Source organism: Eublepharis macularius, chromosome 9 (assembly GCF_028583425.1).
Source record: "Eublepharis macularius isolate TG4126 chromosome 9, MPM_Emac_v1.0, whole genome shotgun sequence".
NCBI lineage: Eukaryota > Metazoa > Chordata > Lepidosauria > Squamata > Eublepharidae > Eublepharis > Eublepharis macularius.
The window spans coordinates 62,738,262-62,760,953 of record NC_072798.1 but is presented as its reverse complement, the minus strand read 5'-3'; the positions used below and the strand labels follow the sequence as shown (position 1 = coordinate 62,760,953).

General features: G+C 41.3%; 1 protein-coding gene across 2 annotated transcripts in view; it reads right to left on the bottom strand.

Moving 5' to 3' along the window:
* The window catches only part of PTPRR (protein tyrosine phosphatase receptor type R), a 120,388-nt gene that overhangs the window by 34,500 nt on the left and 63,196 nt on the right, over nucleotides 1-22,692 (bottom strand). For both annotated transcript variants that reach the window (XM_054988751.1, XM_054988750.1), the window contains exons 3-5: nucleotides 21,658-21,810; nucleotides 18,202-18,312; nucleotides 16,106-16,368 (exon numbers count right to left, since the gene is read on the bottom strand). In XM_054988751.1, coding sequence (XP_054844726.1) covers nucleotides 16,106-16,368; nucleotides 18,202-18,312; nucleotides 21,658-21,810 — 527 coding nt within the window. The remainder of the gene's footprint in view (nucleotides 1-16,105; nucleotides 16,369-18,201; nucleotides 18,313-21,657; nucleotides 21,811-22,692) is intronic.

Genomic DNA, 22,692 nt, shown 5'->3' with positions numbered 1-22,692 from the left:
TTTTGCTGTCCAACAGCTTGTTTTTAACGGCTTATTTATTTATTATTGGCGTATTTATTTATTTAATGGCTTGTTTATGTATTATTTATTTTATTTAAAATATTTATACACTGCCTTTCCACCCTAATATGTGGAATATTGTTTTAGTTTTATACTGCCATAGGTTTTATATTGTTCTATTATTCTATCTTTAAACTGCCTCAAGCAGCAGGACTCTGAAGAAGCATTATCAAAATATTCTAAATAAATAAATATAATAATAGAAAATAATTCCAGCAACAAAAACTCAAGTGTCAGATTTAACTATGTGTAGTCTTAGGCATATAGGACAAAAGATTATGGCTTCTGGAGAAACTCAAAAATCTGTCTGTTGAATGAGTAAGACTACTTATTCCATGAATTTACCTTTATGCTATATCCCAATGGCCAAGTCTGGAGAATTTATTATAGATATATAGATATATATATACAGAATTTATTTTATATATAATATATACATATCAAGCTGGTCCTCAACAATAAAAAAACACAATTAAAAATTATCAAAATCCTGTCATGAACTTGCACTCTATCTACATATATAAATGCCCAAGAAAAATTAAGAACAATCTGACCCAAAAACCCATCCAAAAAGCTCAGACTTACATAGCCTACAAACTTCCAGTAAAGAGGAGACCTGTCTACACCAATTAAAACAGTGTTTATGTGTAGATGTATCCTTGATTTCCTTAATGTTGCATAGCTGTAGATGCTCATAGATATAAAATGATTTGTGCTCCAAAAAAGTTGAAGAATAATTAACTCTAAGCTCTTTGAAAGGGATTTTTAAAAGTACTCTTATCCCTTTCTTTTCATCTACTTAAGAACTTTTTATAATAGGCCACTGAGACAAATCACTGACAGGCTACCAACACTGTCTGCCAGATGTCGGCCACTGATTAATTTGTCTTAAGTTCAGCCAAAAGGGAAGAAAATGCAATGGGTGGAGCAGCAGAGAGAAGCACAATCAACATCGGACCAAAGAAGGCTTCCTGTCACCTTGGGAATGAAATTGATTGGCACTGCAGTTTCCTGTGGACAAGTGAAAACCCCTAGCAACAATGGCAACAAGAATCAACCATAGATAAGAGACTTCTGAGTGCAATCTCATGTATGCTTCTATGCAAATACATATTAAAAGGGCACATAGAAATATCTTGCAGCTGCAATGAAAATTTGATGGATTTTGGATGCTGTTGCAGAAAGCAGCATTCATTTGGAAGGCCTGCTGCATGTATCCCCCACTTAGGGTTGCCAACCTCCAGGTGGTGCCTGAAGATCTGGAATTACAACTGATCTCCAGACTGCAGAGATCAGTTCTCCTGGGGAAAATGGCTACTTTGCAGGATGCACACTATGGCATTATACTCCCCCAAGGTCCCCAAACTCCATCCTTCCCAGGTTCCACCTCCAGCCTGGAGTTTGCAACCCTACTCCCATTGTCTGAGGTACACTGGATGGCTATGTAGGCCAGGGCCTTTTTGTCAGTGGAAACAAAACTGTCATTGTAACCAATGCCCTAAGGGTTAATTCTTTACAGACACAGAGAGCCTTGAGTGACAGGCCACCAAGGAATCTGATTGGATAGCTTCAGCTGAACAGAGAAAGGCTTCTGAAATGGATGCTGGGGAGAAGAGAGTCTGATTTCAGCCCTAGCTGAGAGGACTTGAGGACTGACAGTTTGGAGATTCAACCCTGACTGAGGGCACAGACAAGAGAACTGGGAGAAAGTAGGCAAGGAAGTTTGGGAAGGAGGTGAACTGTCATTCAGGCCAAAGAAAGGGATAAATCTTCTAGTGAGAGTTTCCCTACCCAGTCAGACAGGGAGATAGCTCTGAAGAGTGAAGAGATCCCTGGTCAGGTGTGGTTAGAAACTGCGTTTGGAGACCTTAAAAACTGAAGATGAGTATTGGTGTTTCACGAGAAGGGGATTGGGTACTGGACAACTATTACATATTCATCACATGAAGCTGCCTTTTAGAGAGTCAGAGCACTTGTCCATCTAGTATGGTAGTATTAGCTTTCCATGTAGAATGGTCTTTCCTAACACTTGTTACCTGAGATCCTTCAGTTGAAGGATCTTTAGCTACATAGCACAGCAGTATACTTTTAAATTCTGCTGACTGGCTTTGCCTTTCCCTGCCACTTACAGCGTGGTCAACTGCTCTGTGCTGGTGTTGCCAGGACAACTGGTTGCATTCTCTCCTGGCCGTGTCTTGCTGGGCTTGGCCAATGGCATAGCTCTCCCACTCCCACTGTGAAGAGGGAACAGACTGGCGGCACCACAGTTATACAGGTGCACTGGCGCCAGCCTGAGGCTTGTGCTGTAAGTTGTTCAGAAACACTTGTATTTTGACTCCGGAAATACTTCTATATGCATCAGGTGAAGAGAGCTCTGACTCATGAAAGCTTATGCTGGAATACATTTTGTTAATCTCTACGATGCTACTGGATTCCTATTTTAGTCTGCTGCTACGGACTAACACAGCGATCCATCACACAAAAACCCCTTATTAAAAGTCAGCATCAGAAAAGGCCTAGAACTCACAGGTTACTTAAACTCTAAAGTTATAGGTTCATTTTGAACATGATTTACTATATTTTAATGTTCTTTTGTGGTAAGAAATTGTTTCAAATCTGCGTGGGAATTTTGTTTTGGGGCCATAATAAGGTTCAGCTTTAAACCACTATCGCTTCCCCAAAGGTAATGGAAAACAGTTATATTAAGCATGAAAAAAGTATATTCATCTCAACACAATAGAGTACATTTATCCTCCAAATCTATGCAAAGCTGTATATTGCAACAAGGAAATTCCAGAACCCTTCCTGTAAATATAGGTTCTCATGTTTGTGAAACTGGCCACAAACATTGACTCCCGTTCTTTATTCACACTGCAAAGGGCTACACAATGCTTCACGCCAAGCATGGTTCTTAATAGAATATTGCACTTATAAAGGCAGGAAATGCTTAACAATAATTATATATAGCACAATGTTGGTGCTTACGCCAGCAATTCTGTTCAGTTAATTAGACATGAGAATGGAAGGAATGCTGGACTCAAAGGTACCATGAACCAAGAGCCAAAATACATTGTTTCCCCCACAAAAAAGATCTAAAAAGCCATGCAGTATCTCCTGTGTAAAATGGTGACCTTTTACGACATGATATATGCATAACTGGCAAATGCACATCGCAGCTATCCAGAGCTATCCTCTCACCCTTAAACTTGCATATAATCTCTTAAACTGTTAGTTAATATTTGACTTGGAAAATAGTAATGTGTGAAACAGGATAAATCCAGAAGTTATGTTATTGTGTGAAAATTATATCATAAAAATAGTTTCAAGTGGGTAGCTGTATTGGTCTGCAGTAGAACAGCAAGCTTCAAGTTCAGTAGCACCTTAAAGTCCAACACAATTTTCAAGATACAGGTTTCAAAAGTCAAAGCTCCTTTCGACAGATATTATCATCTGATGAAGGGAGCATTGGCTCTCGAAAGCGTATGCCCTGCAATTCTTCTCAGTATTTAAGGCACTACTGGACTTGAATCTTGTTGAAAGTATAATCAGTTACCTTTATACAGATGATTGATAACCATGATCACAGATATCACAGAAAGCAGTAATCCAACAAATACATAGAACATGGAGCCATCTGGAAGATACTTTAAATGCCTTCTCATGATGGTTGCTGGTAGGTTGGCCAACTCTGGGTCAGGAAATTCCTGGAGATTGGGGAAATAGCCTGGAAATGTGGAAGGGGATGGATGCCATAGAGTCCACCCTCTGAAGTTGCCATTTTCTCTAGTGCAACTGATCTCTGTAGTTTGGGAGAAATCCAGGCCTCTCCTGGATGTTGGCAAACTTAGTTGCTGGCGTGTAGAAGTTCCCTACAGGTTTGGGTGTGACAGGCAGTTTCCTGGAGTAAATCCTCTATTCAGCAGGGCAACTGGATGCAGGCAAGCAACATAAGCACCAGCCCTTCTGGATTAGACCTTTGGTGTGCCTAATCCAGCATCCACAGTAGTGATCTACTTTCTGATGTGAGGAGCACCTGGGTACAGCTGAGCATGCCCCTTTCAGTATGAGAGACTCATGCCCTGCTGCCCCATCTAGCAGCCTTGAAATGGTAGCAGGCTTCTACTAGGGCCTCTGGAAATGATCTGGGAAGACCACTGGAGGGAGCACAGTGTGACTTACTCATGCTTCTAAGGTGATTTAGAAGGAGCTCAAGGCATTTGTTGCTCTGCCCCTGCATTGCTTCTTCTACCAAGAAATGAAAGATTGCCCTGGAAACCCATGTGATGTTGCAAGGGATGATGTGCCCATTGAAATGGGAGACTGGAGGAGGAGTGATTCTCTTGTGCTCGACTTCATTTGTTGTCACTAGATACTTTTGCCATTGAGGAATAGAAGACTGACCCAGCAATACCAATTAGAGCCAGGCCATCTGTTGGGCTCTGAGCCTCAGAATACGCTCGGACCATGCTACCTCGGAAACTTGCCCTGTTTTACCAGCTATCTTTGAATGTGGTAGATGCTTAGGTGGATGGTATCATCAATAGAAAGTAGTAGCAAATGTTTTTGTACAACCCCTTTGTGTTATCAGAGTTTTTGAGGAGATGAGGAAGATTTCACGAATCTACCTCTGCAGTGTGATTAGACTGCAGGGGTTCCTAATTTCTTCCTTATTTGTATATAAGCAGAAGCAGTTTCTGCCCACTGAAATGAACTTGAATGAGCATTATTCCAGCTTGCTGCCAGTGCTGTAAATTTCTCATCATGATCCTACCCAAAGAGATAAGAAAAAGGGCGAATTCCCTGTAATTGCATCCTACAACTCAGTGCCAACACTGTATCTTGGCTCGAACCAAAGTCACAGAATATGTTATACAAACAGCCAACAATTCACCAGAATAAAATCTGGATCAAATGTTATCATATATTTATTCAATTTATTTAAAAGATTTTGGACTACTTTTCAATAAAAGAGTTCTCAACATGGTTAACACCCCCCCAAACTAAAAAAATATTCAAAACTTAAAAATATTAATAAAATGAAAACCTGGAAAGCAAAAGAAAAAAGAAAACCTCCTAATCACAAAAAGGACACCATAATACAAAAGTGTCCACTTGTCTTGAAAAGGGTAATCATGAAAGACTCAGATGAATTTCCCAAGGGAGAACATTCCACAGCTTCAGGGCTGCAATAGAAAAGACTCTACTTCTTGATGAAGCCACACTGCCTTCCGCAAAGGTGTAGGACCTCATGAGACGATTCTAAACAATGATAAATTCATCTTACGGTGTCTTACGCCACTACATTTTTGTCTGCTGTTTTCTTCAGTGGGCAGATGGTTACATTCTAAGGACTAGACTTCCTCTGCTAATACTAAGGGAGAGAATTAGAAATACAAGGGAAAGGACAGAGCCCTCTTAGTTGTTAGTTCATAGTAAATTGGTGTACAACCATATATATATAACATTTCCACCACAAATGTTATAAATAAGGATACATATAAATGCACAACTGAGTTGCTAACCATAGAATACTAAAAACTACTGCACTTGGTGCTGAAGAATACATTAACACATTAACTATAAAATGGTTACCAGAAGGAGGCATAGCTTACCTTCCCAACAGAACAACACCAGAACACCACCGGTAGTAACATACAGCTCCCACCTCAAACCAGTTCAACGCACCTGAAACCTATGCTGGACAATGATACTCTTCTTTCACAGGCATTGGGAGGCAAACCTTTTCTTGCCCACAGACAGCCCCCTAACCTTAAACAACCCCTCACTCACAACAATGCACTTCCCAACATGGACATGAACTCCGTGACCCGCAATAAACCGAGATGCCAACTTTGTCCCCATATTCACTCTAACAACGCAATCACTTGACAGCACCAGCTATGTCATCTCAGGCTCATTCACTTGTTCATCTTCCAATGTTATATATGCCATCAAGTGTCAGTAAAGCCCCTCAACTCCCTATATTGGACAAAGTCCCTTCTCAAAAGAATAAATGGACATAAATCTGATATAAAAATTCACAACATTAAAAAAAACAGTGGGAAACCAGGACATTCCATCACTGACTTAAGAGTAGCAGTTTTCAAGCCAAGAAGCTTCAAAGGAAAATGACAATCCAAGATTGTTGAAACTGAGTTTATTTGCAAACGTGGAGTAATGGACTCCCCATGGCTGAATTGGGACATAGGATTTTTCTCACATTACAAATGCTAATTTTCTGCACTCTGCACACATGCTCTATCAAGCTAATGTAGTATAGCTAGCTTCCTGACACTCTAATTTGCAATACCCATCCCAGTCGCTGCCTATAACACCTCCTACTTTTTTCCACTCTTCGTATCTGATCAAGGGAGCTCTGACTCTCGAAAGCTCATACTCTAGAAATCTAGTCGGTCTTTAAAGTGCTACTGGACCTGAATCTTGCTCCTCTGATACAGACCTACATGGCTACCCACTTGAAACGATCTTCTCAAACAGCAACAATGTGGAAGAACAAGGTTCCCCTTTATTAAAACACAGACTGAACAACACACACAATAGTTTCTCCATCCTCTAGATGTCACTCTCCATTAACTAACCAACATCATAATCTCAGCCACCCCAAGGGAGCACTATATTGCCAGCTCAGATTCAGCCTACGCCAAATATGCTTGCATGTTACCCTGAAGTGCATTTGAGGTTTCCAAAACATTGTTGTTAATCAGAAGGTTTCTAGAACTAATGTCTAGTAATAAGAGAAGAGGTTTGGAATAACCCTGATTAAAACTGTTATCTCCAACTGTACAGTTTATTACATGCTCTTATCACTGCAGTACACTGACAGTGCAATCCTATGCAGATTTTTTCCGCTCTACGTCCACACTGAAGTCAATGGGCTTAGAGTGGGGTAACTGCATTGGATTGCACTGTAAAGCTACTTGAAAAGAGTTGGGCATATGTGTCTGGAAGTGGAAACTGATTATGCAGCCTATAACCTCTTGATATTTGACTGCCTACCTGATTGCTTAGCACAGTGGTTAGCAATGGGAGCTGTGGGCCAAGATATCCCCCTTCATATTTTATCTTGGTCAGAGCAGCCCTTTTAGTAATTACAATTCTGGCACAGAAACAGCACACAAGGGGAGATTTGTACTATTCACAACACTCCCGTTATGTGTAGCCACCATTTTGTGTGAATGAATAGGGCATTTTCTTAGCTTCAGTATATACACACATATAATCTGTGTATCTGATCTCATGTACCAAATGTGAAAAATACATACATTACCATATTCACATAAATTGCTAACTACATATCAGGAGGATGAAGGTAGCACAATCTCCCCTTCCACGTGGTTTGAGTATTAAAATTGTAATGCCTGAAAAGGGCGAAATTCACTAGGCAGCCATAGGGCCAAGCTACAAGTGACGAATGACACTTGAACAGCAAGTGGATTGAGTGGAGCGCAAGTGAACAGGGAGAAATACACTTGCTGTTCAAGTGTCATTCGTCACTTGTAGCTTCGCCCTTAGACAAAGATTGTAGGAAGCCATATTGGTCCACAGAAAAATCCCCCAGTCAGCAGAGGAGTAACTAATACCTTTTCATCATTGCCATTCTGCACACCACAAAATGGCGAGGGCAAGCTTTCAACGAGTTCCCTGGGCTGAGTGTTCAGTATGAAAAAGGAAGGAGGAGGAAAAAAGGGTTTTGTGGGGTACCGAAAAAGTCCAGAATTTGCCGTTCACAGCCTTCTTGAAACAGAGGCCAGTGTGCAGACAACCTACAGACTCTGGGTTTTTACACCAGACCTTGATACATCTTCAAGAAGGCCTAAGGGCTGCCAACGACCCTGGAGAAAAATGTCTTCTCCCTTTAGTAAAAGATTCAGGTATGGAAATGAGCACCTCTCATTTTTCATGGTCTGAGGGAAAATAACATCACCTGGTAAACAACAGTCCGTTAAGTCTCTATTAAAGAGACATTTTTTTTTCTAGGCAGTTGGCAACTCTAAGAAGTCTACAGACTGTAGACTTTTTGTTTCTCCATCATACTCTAAAGCATTTTTTTCCTCACTCCATTCTTTTCTTTTTAACATCCAGCCTTATGAAGAGATCTGAAATGTTGCACTCACTATTTTGTGATATTCTGGCTGGTCCTAATTAAAAGATATTCCATTGCTGTTGCTGCACATAGTCTCAGGTAAGCCACTATCGTTGCATCTTCATCCCCTGTTCTCTATCTGCATATAGAAATGAGAACACTATTCTACTTTGCGAGGCTCACTGAGATTCTGTCTTTGGACAGTTGAAATGCACAACATAATCCCTCTGATGTACTGCTCTCTTCTGGCTACCAAAACTTCTCTGAGTGAGGTGCAGGTGGCGTTTTGCAGTTCTGTGGCACAGTTCAGAAGTGTACCCAGTTGGCACAAATGTAGCCATATCCCTTCCTCTCTCACACAGATGAAGTCCTGTATGTAACTGTAGTGGAAAAGTTGCTTCCTTAGGATTGGGGCTCTGCCAGAAAAGGCTTGCAGACTGGCTGCAGAAGTTCACACCTGGAGACCTGAGAGCACATACTTAAAGATGTTTTGAGGACCTCAGCAGGCATGTGGGGACTACACAGGGAGAAGCACTTGTTACAAAAAGAGGGCCAAAAGTCATGAAGGCCTTTAAAGGCAATACATCTTCGACTGAGTACAGGAAATACAAGTAAACAACAACAACATTGTTTGAAGATGGGCATAATGTGCTTATGGCCACCCATAACACTTAACAGACAGGCCACAGTGTTTTACACTTCTTAAATTTCTGAGTTACCTCCAAGAGAAGCCTCACAAGGAGTGTATTACTGTAGTCCAGCCTAGAGGTTGCAGTAGATCAAAGTCGCCGGGGGGGGGGGAATTTGGTCAAATTGCTTCTAGCTGACCTAGCCAGTTTTTCAAAAGGCAAAGTACAGTATGAGTATGTGGTACAGTAGTCTTCACTGGTCACAGCCCATCAGTCAAGAGCTTCCCTTTTTTGTAGAACTGCCCTGAAAACCTGTCCCAATGTTATACCTAGCACAGCCGCAACAGAGGCCTTATTGAATTACTTCAAGCTGGAAGACGTTCCCTATAAAGCATTTTTCCTTAGGAAACAATGAGCCCCATAGAGGGCTGTAGGTTCTTCAAGAGCAGTGAATAGCATTGTACAATCACTGGATATCTCTTATATGAAACCTTTAAGACTGACAACCTACCCACCAAGGTTGATACTTAGAGATTCACTGCACCGTGTATTTTCGTACTGATAACTCTATAGCTTTCTTCCAGATTCTGATTGCAATATTTCTTACACTATTATGGTTGGATACTATTTCAGATCATAGGGTGAGGGAGAAATGATTCTCTACAAGATACGTAAGCTCACTTTGGCATAGATTGAAGATCAATTTGCAAAAGTTTTTTTAAACAGCATCTGTTGTAGTTATTGGCTTGTATCCAATGAACTATCAATGAAGTTCAACTAAGTAGTGTTCATTAATGCAAAGAGCATTGCGCAAGTAGTAGTGCTGGACAGGACACAATTCTTATGCAGTCATCATGAGTGCTTACAATTTTCTACTTAGAAATATCATTCTTGAACTGCATCATTAAAAAAATAGATCCTCATTCTAATGCTAGTGCTGTGCTCTGGACAAGTGGAAATAGCCCTTTGGGTACAATGAAGTTTTTGTTGCACAACAGCATTGTACAACTTTTAAAATGTAATTTCACTCTAACGGCTTTTATGCTAGCTGAAATAGATGGTAGTGTTCAAGCTACTATTTACACTTCATAGTAAGTACGGCAATGTTATCAACACATGCCAATCAATCGCTTTGTTTTAAGCAAAAGGAGCTGTGCCTTTAGCATGCAGACCTAGAACATAGGGACATGAATTGTTTGCATCAATAGTTACTTGGTGTATTATAGCAGAGAGTTGGCCTGAAGTATGTAAAAAGTGCTCTGGATGAATAACTGTGTGATCCTGAAAGGGGGGGAAAGTACTCAGGAGTTGACTAGTCCTAATGCCAATGTATCTCTCACTTGCATTGAGGTAAGCTGGGTACCACTGCTGCTCCACTGTACTTGCCCACAGGCCATGGGTGGAAATCCCTGCACTGACATGGGAGTGGGCAGGCTGGGGTGTGTGCAAAAACTGAGTTGGCTCCCTAAACTGCTCCAGCCCAGGAATGCCCCACAACAGCAGTGGAAAGTTATGCCATAAAACTTATGTCAAGTTATGCCATAAAAAAGATAGTGTAGCTCCTAGGTGCCCATGCAAAGGGAAAAGTCAACCACCACCACCCCACCCGCACAGCACCATTCAGATGGCCCAGAGAAGCATAGAATGCTTACCATAGCTGCAACCAATCTCCTCTTGTCCTGCAGCACCCAAGCCCTTCCCTAGCACCCAATTACACCCCCCTCCTCACCCTACAGAAGCCCCTGCCAGGACACCCTAGGACTCATTAGGTAGGGGCACAGAACAGGACTCTGTCTCAGAGCTCCCTGCCATGCAGACTTTGAGCCCTTGGCGCTAGGAAAAGCATAGAGCAGCACTTAGCAATACTGTACATGCACTTAGCACTAACACCCCAGAGGGAGAGCAAAATCCAGGTTGTGTGGCTAACATCTTTCACTGCAGTCCAGTCTCTGCAGGCTCTGCTCAGTGGGGTGAGGATGCACTAATAGGTAAGCAAGAGCTGGGAATCTGGCTGCTTCAGCCCAGTCATGCATATCCGCCTCCTCTGCTCCTCTCACATGGGGCCAGGCACAGCCCCCCAAATGCTGACTTCAACAACTGAAGCCAGCAGCATGTTTGGGAGGGGGGGGGAGACGGCCCAGGCCTCAGGCACCATGACTCATGTCATGCAATGGGGAAGGCTCCAGAAAAATGTACTTGGGAGAGCTGTCTGAGGGCCAAGCTACAAGTGACGAATGACACTTGAACGGCAAGTGGATTGAGTGGAGGGCAAGTGAACAGAGAGAAATACACTTGCTGTTCAAGTGTCGTTCGTCACTTGTACCTTGGCCCTCAGACAGGAGAGAAGAGCAGGGATTTTTTGCAGCTCCCAGCAGGGCTAGTATGACACTTTCTCAATAGGACCCCCCTCACCTCAGGTAGAGGACAGGGCACCACTGTGGGGTGGGGTGGGATGGCTGGGAGCTGCCCTGCTATATTCTCTTGTTATGGTCATCAAGCGATCCTGGAACTCATTCCCTTGCAGGATCCGGGCCCAATACAGCAGCAAGAGGAGAAAATCTATATTTTGCACTCACAGAGCACTTCCATACTGGCTGTGATCCCTCATGGGGCACTACAGACATGGCCCTGGCTGGCACCACGGCTACACCATTTATCGCTGATCATGTCTCTAGTTTGCAATGGCAAACCACCTCTGTTAGTCTCTTGCCATGAAAGCCCCACCAGGGGTCACCATAAGTCAACTCTGATTTGAGGGCTATGTCCACTGTCAGTGCTGCAGTCTAACTCTGATATGGAATTATGGAAATTATGGAAATAGAAATTGCCTTAAGTTCATGATATAGAGTTAATTAAATATATATGTCATTTAATAATAATAATATTTGATTTATATACCGCTCTTCAGGACAACCTAACACCCACTCAGAGCGATTTACAAAGTATGTTATTATTATCCTCACAACAATCACCCTGTGAGGTGGGTGGGGCTGAGAGGGCTCTGGAGAGCTGTGATTGACCCAAGGTCACCCAGCTGGCTTCAAGTGGAGGAGTGGGGAATCAAACCTGGTTCTCCAGATTAGAGTCACGCTGCTCTTAACCACTATACCAAACTGGCTGATTAAATTTATATTTAATCAGTTATTGATGTAAAACAACATTATCACACTGTCTGAAAATATTTTAAATGTATCTTCTGGGTTTTTTTAAACCAGTAATCATAAAGTACAGTAATGCCACTGTAGTAGTAATATTTTAATATATACTGTTAAATATTTTATAATTTGTAGTAGCTGATGATAAATAATTTTTTTTATTTTAATCTAATCTGATTATATAGCTCAACAATATTGGCTGATTTAAGAATGAGACAATTAGGATGGAGAGAGGAAATATTTTTGAATTTATTTGTGTTGTATACCTTAAAAATGTAACATAGTTGTAGTATTTTAATAATCCTTCTAATGTGTATTTTTAATTTTCTTGTAAACCTAAACTTTTTGTTCTTTTTTGTATCCTCCTATTGTTAAAAAATTTAAAAAGTCTTTAAAAAATGGTTCAAAGCAACATCTATTTTCTTTGTTTCTCTCCAATTTGTCTTTTACATGCCTCATCTATCTTTCATTTATCTGGGAGAAGATGGACTAAGATATTACAGTCGGCTTAGATCCCCTGTACAGAATATTGATGATTTATGAAAAGTCCTTGTACTCTGAAGGAATGGACCTAATTTATGGCTTTCTGGCAGATTTATTGCAACAGATGCCAGGATGAACAGAGTATGGAAAATGATTAAATTAACAATGGAAATTAATGTAGACTCTCTGCTGTTTACAATATTCAGAATGTTGGATTCAGAGCTAATTTGTTTTCCTGTTTGAAAAGAGGCAGCCGCTTCTGATGTCTTTGCCTTTCAAAGCACAGAGGCATAACTAGGAAACATTCTTTCACCTTCCCACACAGGACTAGAACCAATGAAGTTGATTGTAGGCAGTTTCAGCACAGGCAAAAGTACTTTTGACAAAATACAAAATTTGTGTTATGTTATTAACTTAGCATGTGTTGGAGGCTACTAGCTGAAGGCCAAAGTAGATTTGCTATGAAAGATCGATGATTAGGATCATCCATATATTGTAAAAGATCCATATATTTTAGTAGCTGTTTTGAAGTGCAGGGAAGGGTTGCCAGATAAAGAGATGTTTAGCTCTTTCCTCCGATAATTGTAAATGTCTGTTACAGGATGCAATTAGCTCATTGTAGGGGAAACACGGGGTCCAGCCCTTGTGCTTGTCTCCTCCACACAACTAACTGCAATATTGGTAAGGTGCTGTAAATCAGCAACCCTTTCCTCCTCTGCTAGGTAGCTGCCTGGGGCTCCCAGTTAGCTTTTTAAAAAAATACAGAAAATCCTAACCAAAGATCTTTGGCACTGTGTCTGTTTGGACCCTCTGATGGTTTTAAGAAAGGATTAGAAAAAGTCATGGAAAATAGACATATGAATTTTAAAAGTTTGGAATTTTGTAATTTGTTAGTTGTATTTTACATTGTACAAATTCTATTTAATCATTGTATGGAGAATAAGTATTATCAATAAAAATTATTAAAAAAGAAAAAGAAAATAGACATATCAGTCATTCTAAGATAAACTCACCCACCTCCAACAGTCAGCTAACCCTTGCTAGTTGGATGCTGAGTTGAGAATAAATAAGGCACAACCATTTCCAAGGCATCTAGCTGGCCATGGCTGGAAACAGCATGTTGAACAAGATGGAGCTTTGGGCCAGTCTAATGAAGAAGCGTTTAAGTTCTTATGTGGGTGCTAGTTCTGTATTCATGTTCAACCTCTTCTAGAACTGGTAACATAAGTTTATTTGTTTTTTTTCACTTCTCACATTTTTAATGTTCTGTAGCCAATAAAACATTTGCTAAAATATATATGTGAAATTGCTGCTTTACAATTAACTAATATCCCAATCCAGTTCAGTCCACTATGCATGGAGAAGCAGATTTTCACATGTGTATCTACATCTTAAGACAGATGTGAACAAAATGGTGCAACATATTTGGTTCATCCCTGTTAGTACTTGTTAAGTCTTCGAAAAAAAGGTTAACATTCTATGATTCATCTGTTTAGAAATAGGTAGGACTTTAAACATTTTGAAAGGCTCCATGTGTACTGTTTAGGATCAAAGCATAGGTATGTTAAAGATATTAATTTGTAAAAAGTAGTTTCAGAACATCACATTTTCATAAATGTAATGAGCCATTAATTAAAAAAAAACTAGAAAAAATGTATCGAATTTTAGCAAGTGTTGGGGGTGGGAGGGCTCCCTCCATGGTAAAGACACATATGAACCAAACTCAGTTTAGAACTCAGAGCAGAACCACAAGTGACAAAAGGCACAGATTGGACACTTGTCTGCTTCCCTCAAGTTTTGATGGGAAATGTAGGCAACTTGGCAGAATGTTGGACAAGTGACAGTTGAAAAGTCCATTGGACAGCAGTCAGAGAGCGAAGCTGCGAGACCAGGATGCCTACATTTCCCATCAAAACTTGAGGGAAGCAGACAAGTGTCCAATCTGTGCCTTTTGTCACTTGTGGTTCTGCTCTCAGTTAAGAAAACCAGATTGAACTCCGTTACAGATAAGCTTGCCATCCACCTGACAAGGAGGGCAATCCCCACCCCATTTGCTGCTCCTTGGTCCTACTCACCTGGCCAGCAGCGGGGAGGCATGGAAGTGGGAAGAAGTGAGGGCATATGCTCCCATATTGTGACGGTGACGGAGGAATTGCGGTGCTCGCTGAAGCTTGGAGGCAGTTTTCACTCAGCTCCTCTTCAGTGCGCACCACGATTCCTCCACTGAAAAATGACATCATTTTCTAGCATGACAGGGGAGTGCTATGCACATGCACAAGAGGTGAGCACCCCACTGTCCCTTGCTTCCCAGTTTCCTAAACACCTGATTTGGCTTCCAGGGCCCCTGGCAACGTTAGTCCCAGAAATTGATAGATATTTAAGATTGTAATAGCCAAACATTTTCTCCAATATATAACAGTTTATGCTTGTTTTTATAGTTGAAAGAAGAGCTCATCAAATAACATCCATAATGGATACCACTTAAGTTCATATTCTTTGGGCTTGGAATGTGCATGCTCTCCTCTATGATGATGATGATGATGATGATGATGATGATAAATCGATTGCCTTCAGGGCAATTTAACACCCACTCAGAGTGGTTTGCAAAGTATGTTATTATTATCCCCAGAACAAACACCCTGTGAGGTGGGTGGGGCTGAGAAAGCTCTGTGAAGCTGTGACTGACCCAAGGTCACCCAGCTGGCTTCAAGTGGAGGAGTGGGGAATCAAACTCAGTTCTCTAGATTAGAGTCCCGCAGCTCTTACCCACTACCACCAAAGGTGAATATTCCAGCTCTCTTGTCTGGTTTGGGCTCTATGGCTGAATTAGGCAAGAACTCTCTCTCCTTCCTCTCCAAGCAGCTGCAATTAGATGCCAGGTTCCCAGGGAGCTATATTTCCCAGAGTGCTACTTGGTGCGTTTGTACACAATAGCAGGGGAGAAAAGATGGGAAAGAGGAACAGAGTGGGTCTCTGCTTGCTTTCTTGTGTGCCCCACTGGCTGGCTAGCTCCTTGCAAATCTGTACGCCCTGCTTCCCTCAGCAGCAGCAGCTGCCACAAGGTAGGTGTGTTTGAAGCGGAGACCTGAGCAGGGGGTGAGACTGGCCACCTGAAGTGCCTAGGAATAATAACTGACTGTAGAACTTTTGTAACAAGATTTCTTCATTATCACTTGTAAATGTATGTATGTTCCCTCCAAATCATTAAATCAGATATATTAATTTTAAAAGGTTTCACAGTGTAACAACTGCTGCTGATGTCACTATCGACCAATCCCTGACCTGTACTCAGACAGCATAATGGACTAACAAGCTGCATCATGGAATCATAATGATCAGTGGGAGGCCTGTTCAGAGCGTGCTGGGACTCTTCTTTGCAAAACCACAGGCCCTGTTCAATTTTTGTTTTTTTTAGCATTTGAAATGTTTCATGTGTCAAGGTTTTTTTGTTTGAAATAAAAATCCCTTGATTATCAGATGTCTTATTCTACTGATTGCACTTACATTGTATAATCCACCTTAAATCTCAGTGGGAAAGTGGACTATAAATAACATAAACAAACAAACTGTTGATCCCTTTCCAAATTGTGTTTGGGGCACTTTGCCTTTCTCTAATCTTTTATAGCTTTAAAAGGAGACAACTAGACCTTGAGTTACAGAGGCTTTTATCCTACCGTTCTTGGAGCCCCACTGGCTTCATTTTGAATGGGGACGGGCTGGCAGACAGAACAGGCTTGATCTCAGGAGCACATTGTCCTTGTGGGTCAACTGTGACACTTGCAACTTTAGGGGCCTGTTCGGGTTGGACCATCCTGTTCGCCACCTTATATCCAGACGGAGGTCGCTGCAGAGGGATGGGGGAAAGGTGTATTTCCTGTTTTTTGTTCTTATCTTGTCTCCGTGAAAATTGTATTTTCTCCTTCAGTCTGTACAGGACCTGTTGAAAACAGAAAAAGATTCATTAAATTGTATATTAAAATATGAACTGTAAATAGCAACAGAAAATACCAGTATCAATGAGAAAAATCTCAAATTTTGTGCTGCAAAAGAACTCCAAACATTTGATTCGTGCAGTCTTGAGCTTTAATAACAACAAAATGAGCTATTCTTCTTGCTTTAATGAAGATATAAGATATACTGAAGATATTTGTGCTTTACTGAAGATATAAGTAAAATATAATGAGAAAGTATTGTATGTAAAGAAATATTGAGATATTACATATAATGTGTTGCAAACATCATTTCTTTTTTCCTGAGTGGAGCCTTCCATCTATTTCATTACCATTTCATTACCAGTAATTATCAACTTGGTTTCATCCACTAATCCCCCCAAAATGCAACTTTTTATAGCTATTTTAAAGGAGAACATTTATTGTGCTATAGCTTGTGGATGAGGTTTGCTTACTTTAGAGAACAGAACACAAAGAAAAGATTCAGAAGTGGTTGTACCTCTAGGATGTTGGTTTATTTTCCTTCTTTTATCCCTTATGGCGAAGTATCAGACTGGTACACTTGTGCTGAACAACTAATATATTTTTTTTTCTGGTAAATTCTCGGTTGACTTTGGTTTCAAATTGTCTGCTATATTTTGGGTTCACCTAGAACTCCTCTCTGAGACTGCCTTTCTTGAATGATTGCCAATGAAAATCTAGATTGGGCCTCTGTTGATCGGGTACATACTCAAAAGGGAGCGGCAGGTGATTGCAATTTATTTGTTTACTTGTTTCATTTCTAGTTAGGGTTCCCAGGTCCCCTCACCCTCCAGGCAGGAGGCTGGAGGACTGGCACTCACCTTTGTGGAAGTCTTTGTGTGCAGGTAATGCACATGCGCTCCCAGGGCTATGTGATGGAGTGATGTCTTAGCGCAGGGCCCAATGCCGCACCTGGGAGTACTCCTACTCTATGCAGCAGGCTGGTTTTGGCCCATTTGGGGCCTAAATTGGCTTACAGTGAAGTGCAGGACTGCTCCATAGACCTCCTGGCAGTGCTCCTGGGGTGGTGCAATGGGCCCTGGAGTGCTCCCGCACTTCACAGCGAGCCGATTTCGGCCCCAAATGGGCCTGATTTGGCCAGCTGCACAGCAAGGGAGCACTGCCGGGGGGGCCTGGAAACATTCCTGTACTTCACAGCAGGCCAATTTAAGCCCCAAATGGGCCCGATTCAGCCTGTTACATTTATTCTTTAAACTTAAAATATCTTAGAGAACACCGATACATGTAACAGATTAAATACAGTTAATGCCCATATGTGCATGGAAACGAGCTTCCACACATATCTGTAGTTGGCTGAGGAACTCTGTAAGCGTGTTTGTTCACACAGATGGTTGCTCTCCACCAGTCCAGCTGCCAGGGACCCCTCTCAAAATGTATGGACCCCTTTCAAAATAGCAGCAATGATGCCAATCAGTTGTTTTCTGGGACTGTGGAGAAACTGATCCTCCCTGCCCCACCTTTTCTGGTAATAAAACATCTTTTTCTTTCTGAAGAGGGTTCCTTCTGCAAGCCTTGACTGCTGCATACGCACATATGGTTGACTGGGGCCAATTCATTCTTTCAAAAAAGGCAAGCCCCCCCCCCTTTTCAGTCCAGCTGCATAAACGCTTGCTGGATGCATATTTACAGTTTTTGGTCATGCAGCAGGTTTAATTACTGGGACTGGGAGTCTTCGAACTACATTAATATGCCAATAAGATTTGACACAAGTAGGGAGTTGTTTTATTTTTACTTTTCCGGTCAGTATAAGAAAAGACAACATAAAGAAGCATACTCACCATCAAACATGTCACGATAATAACAAAGATGCTGAGAAATATGATGACAGCATAAAATCCTTCTTGACTCCAGAGTTTACCTGATTCGTGCTTGCCTTGCAAAACATTTTTCTTTCATTTGCAAAACAAAAACGGAAATGATTTTAAGTACAGAGACCTCAGTGAACCTCAGGTAGTTACAACCTTTCTCTTTGATTTATTTTCCCCATAATATTAAATTCCGAGACTTTAATCAATACCAATAAACTATTTAATGTAATATTTCTAATATAGTTGAAAAAGATTATTCTGTATCGCTTTAGCAAGTGCTGAAAAGGTCACATACAGAACTGTGTCCAGCTACATAGCCAAGCCTAACAGCTTCCTGGAAACCACCTGGTGCATCAGGTGAAAAGGCCCTGCTCTGTTTGTAGAGGAAATTGCTTATGCTTCCAGTCAACTTGTTACATATTTCCACCCACCCACAGCACCTCCGATAGGCCATAGAATGTGGCGTTAATCTTTAAATCTTATGGACAAGAGAGAGACAGGTGCAAACAAAACCTAAGGGAGAACTGATAAGCAAAGATTATTTACTTGTACAAGGTAAATAAAATGAGCTATATTTATCTTACAGTTTTTCATAAGGCAGACTGATTTCTTGGGAAATCTCAGATCTTCTAGCAAAGCTTTCAGAAAGGTCAGTACTGACTCCTAGCCAGATTACTAAAATATGAATGAAGAGGACAGACCCCAAAGTGAATATTCAAATCAAACGGCGTTGTTCAAATGTTATATATGTATGTATATTCTGGCAGCTAAAAGCATATGTTAATTTTTTTTCTAACAAGTCAAAAATCTCAGCTATGAAGCTTGAAAAAGAGCCATTTTGTACACAGATCACCTCTAACAGAAAATGCGATGGTTGGACTCCTATTAAGATGGCAGCAAAATGGCCACTCACACGCAAGGGATGCTTTTCTCTACTTCCAGGTATGGACTTCTCAAATATGCAAAAAAATATGTTTCTTTGAAAATTAAAAAAAAGACTTCCCTCTCCCCTCCAAATTCATAATGAGGACTGAGTACGTTCATTTTGCCTGTAGGAGGCACAGACTTCGTATCAGTTCAAAGAAGATGAAAACAAAGGGGGTAAGGAAAAAATGGTTTGCCCATGTTCCTAACAGTGCATAGTGTTATGGAGGGCATGAAGCATTCATTTCCACAGTAAACCATAGGGGAGGAGAAATAAAAATATATACTTTTCCTGAGCTGGAGCCCACAGGTTTGAGGCTCAAAGAAGCTCAGGACAATTACACCTTAAGGCTGAGAATTAGGTTTTGTGAGCATAAAGGCGCTTCTCTCTAGAGATAGGCACGAACAGAAAAAAATATGAACATGATGTTGGTTGTTCATTGCCATCCACGAACAGGGTCTCATGAACAACCACGAACATGGCTCTGTTCATGAATATGTTCATGGTTGGCTGTTCGTGGGGGCCAGCAGGCTCTCCTTCAGCCATCATCCAAGTCAAGATCCCTACTACACCACTCCCAGAAACCTGACCTGAGCAGGCAGCAGGAAAGGTACCAATAATAAATAATAGCTTGGCCCAGAGCCTGGCAGCAGCCCTGGAACTTGAAGGGGTAGATCCCTATCCCACCACACACAAAGAAAATTCAAGCTCCAATGCACTCTATCAAAATGCCAACAGCAACTGTCAGCCTCTCCACTGTCTGCAAACTAAGACAGAGCTCGGAGCCCCCCTCCCCCCTGCCTTTTGCTCTCTTGTAACAAATTTGAAGCACACTTGAAAGGAAGACCTGCCTATCAAGCTAAATTGGGCTTCGATTGGGGTTTCCAGGGCAACAGCAGGAGTTCAGACAGAGTTCAGACAATCCCTGCCTAAGTTGCCAAGGGAATTGATTGCAGGTGCCAGACTGTCTGGCTTGATGAACAGCAACAAACAAGGCTTGCAACGACCACCTGTTCGTTTAGAATGGAGCCTCATTGAGAGCTTGTTCAGGAACAGCAGATTGGGCTGTTCGTTGCTTTTTTTGTTCGTATTGCTGTTCGTGCCCACCTAGAGCTCTGTCTTGTGCTATTAGATAAGGGGGCTATTCTGGATTGTGTATCCCTCCTTCTGTCGTTCTCTTCCCCACTTCTTGCAGGGTCACAGCTTGTTCATAATGTACTTGCTTTTCCTTTTGGTTTAAATGTTGTGAACAATAATTTGTTAGGTCTTCTTCAAATAAATATGTTTAAATTAGTTTTCTTAAGTCTGAGATTTGTAAGCCTTTCAACAGCCTTTAAAAAATCTAAGCAGGCCACTTTTCAGAGCTTTTTAGCTATAGCTGTCTTTCATGGGCAGATACATGGAAGATAGGCCCACCAATGACTGTTAGCCAAGGTGACTAAAGCGAATCTCCATATTCAGAGGCAGCAAACCTATGAATACCAGAATGCCAAGAGGCAACATCAGGGGAAGGTCTTGGCCTCTGTTCCCTGTTTGTTGGCCCTTCAGGGCAAATGACCTGCCACTGTATGAAAGTGGATGCCGGATGCAGACGGACCACTGGTCTGAGCCAGCAGGGCTCTTCTTATGTAACTCTGAAGTCCCAAAGCTGTCTCATGACATCTGCTATGAACAGAATATCCAGCAATGTATCCCTTTGAGCACAGCATTATTCTGTGACTCTGAAAACGTATTGTACCAGAAACCAGTATGTTGCAAATGGTTCTTGAAATTAACACTTTATACTAAATGCATTTTTGCTTCTTGTTTTGTGTCTTATAAAATATATTGCACTTATATACATGCAGTATTTTTGTATTATTTCTGCAAGCTCCCCCCCCCCGCTCACTTTGGTGCTCCTCTTTTGTGTATGTACTCCCTTCCCCCTTTTGAAGTAGTTAATCTGCAGCAGCAAAAAGACAAGTACTTTAATCCTATTACTGAGTTCAACGCATTAGGGACTTTGCATTTGCAGAACAACTGTGCTGCATTGATGCCTGCTGCACACAAGGGTGAGGAGGGAACCTCCGATAGAACAATCTGTTGCCCCTGTGTTAATGGTGCAGGATTACACTTTGTGGGCAGGCAAACAAGGCTAGTCTTGACTAGGGTCAAAGTTGGATTGCTGTCTTCCTCTTCTTTTACATGTGGATAATGGATGACCCAGGTCTGAATGTAAGAATGCACCTCCAAATTTCCAGGTGAGAGAGCAGTATTGCACAAGGTCTTTTTGCATATTTCACAAGGTCTTTTTGTATATGGGTTTAGAACGGCTTCAATGGGTTTAGAAGGGTGTAACTCTGTTCAGGATTGCACCGTCAGTTTCATTTATTAGCATTTAGCATATTTTAATTGCTACATATTTTGATCAATCTCACCATTTCACCTTTAAAATAATATAATGACACATACTGGATAATATTCTAAAGTAAGATGAAAACAGTACATCATCAGTTACTTACCTCTGGGGAGACTTCGGTAATCCCAAACTGGGATAAACTCTGATGTAAAACGTTGATATTAAGAGACCGCAATACTTCTTCAGATGGGAGTGTATCAGAAATTCCTTTCCTATTTACTGGAGATATGAAGAGTTCAACGCAGTTCTTTTTTCCCTAGCAAAATTAAGAGAACTCACAATAGGAGAAAAACTTTTGGCCCTAAAGAAACCTTATTAACAACCCTATTCTATGTCCTATCCAAAGTCTTTTGATTCTCACGTGTGAGTGCTTATGAAGGAATATTCCTCTTCATCCAAAATCAGAGATAAATGATTCAGAATATTTACCTACATGTCCAATATGGTTGACAACTCAAATTTGGGCAATTTCTGGAGATTTGGGTGCAGTGAGTGCGGAGGATGGAGTTTGGAGAGGGAGGGAGTTCAGTGGAGATGTGACACCATAGAAGCTACCATTTCCTCCAAGGGACCTGATCTCTGTAGTCTGGAGATCAATTGTAATTCCAGGAGAAACCCAGGCCTGTGGAGCTTGGTAACCCAAACTTGAATTTTGATATCTGAAAACCCTTCTTCCTTCTGTTGTACTTCGAAGTCTCCAAGTTCTGGCTGCATAAGGATAAGCTCCTCAGCACACACTAGAGCACAGATATCTTTGGGGAGGACAAGAGTTGCCCAAGAATCTAATCTGGATCCACTTTAGACTTTCATTCCAATCCAGAGATCATGTATCTGGACAACTCCAATTTCATTTAGTGCGCTTCAGCAGCTTTGAGTTAAATAAACACAGACACTTCATCCCTACAGTAGCGGCCAAAATGACACACAGTCAGCCAGTCACAGCACACACACACACAAACAAGTTATAGAATCCTGAAATCTCAAATGCCAAGTTACAAAAGTGACAGATTCCTTGAGGAATATCTACTATAAAGTTAATAAATTCTAAACAGAACTTGGAAACTCTCCAGTTTTTGATTTTCATTGCATTCAAATTGCTCTGTCATATTATTCTGCCTCGGAAGTCAAATTGTATTTG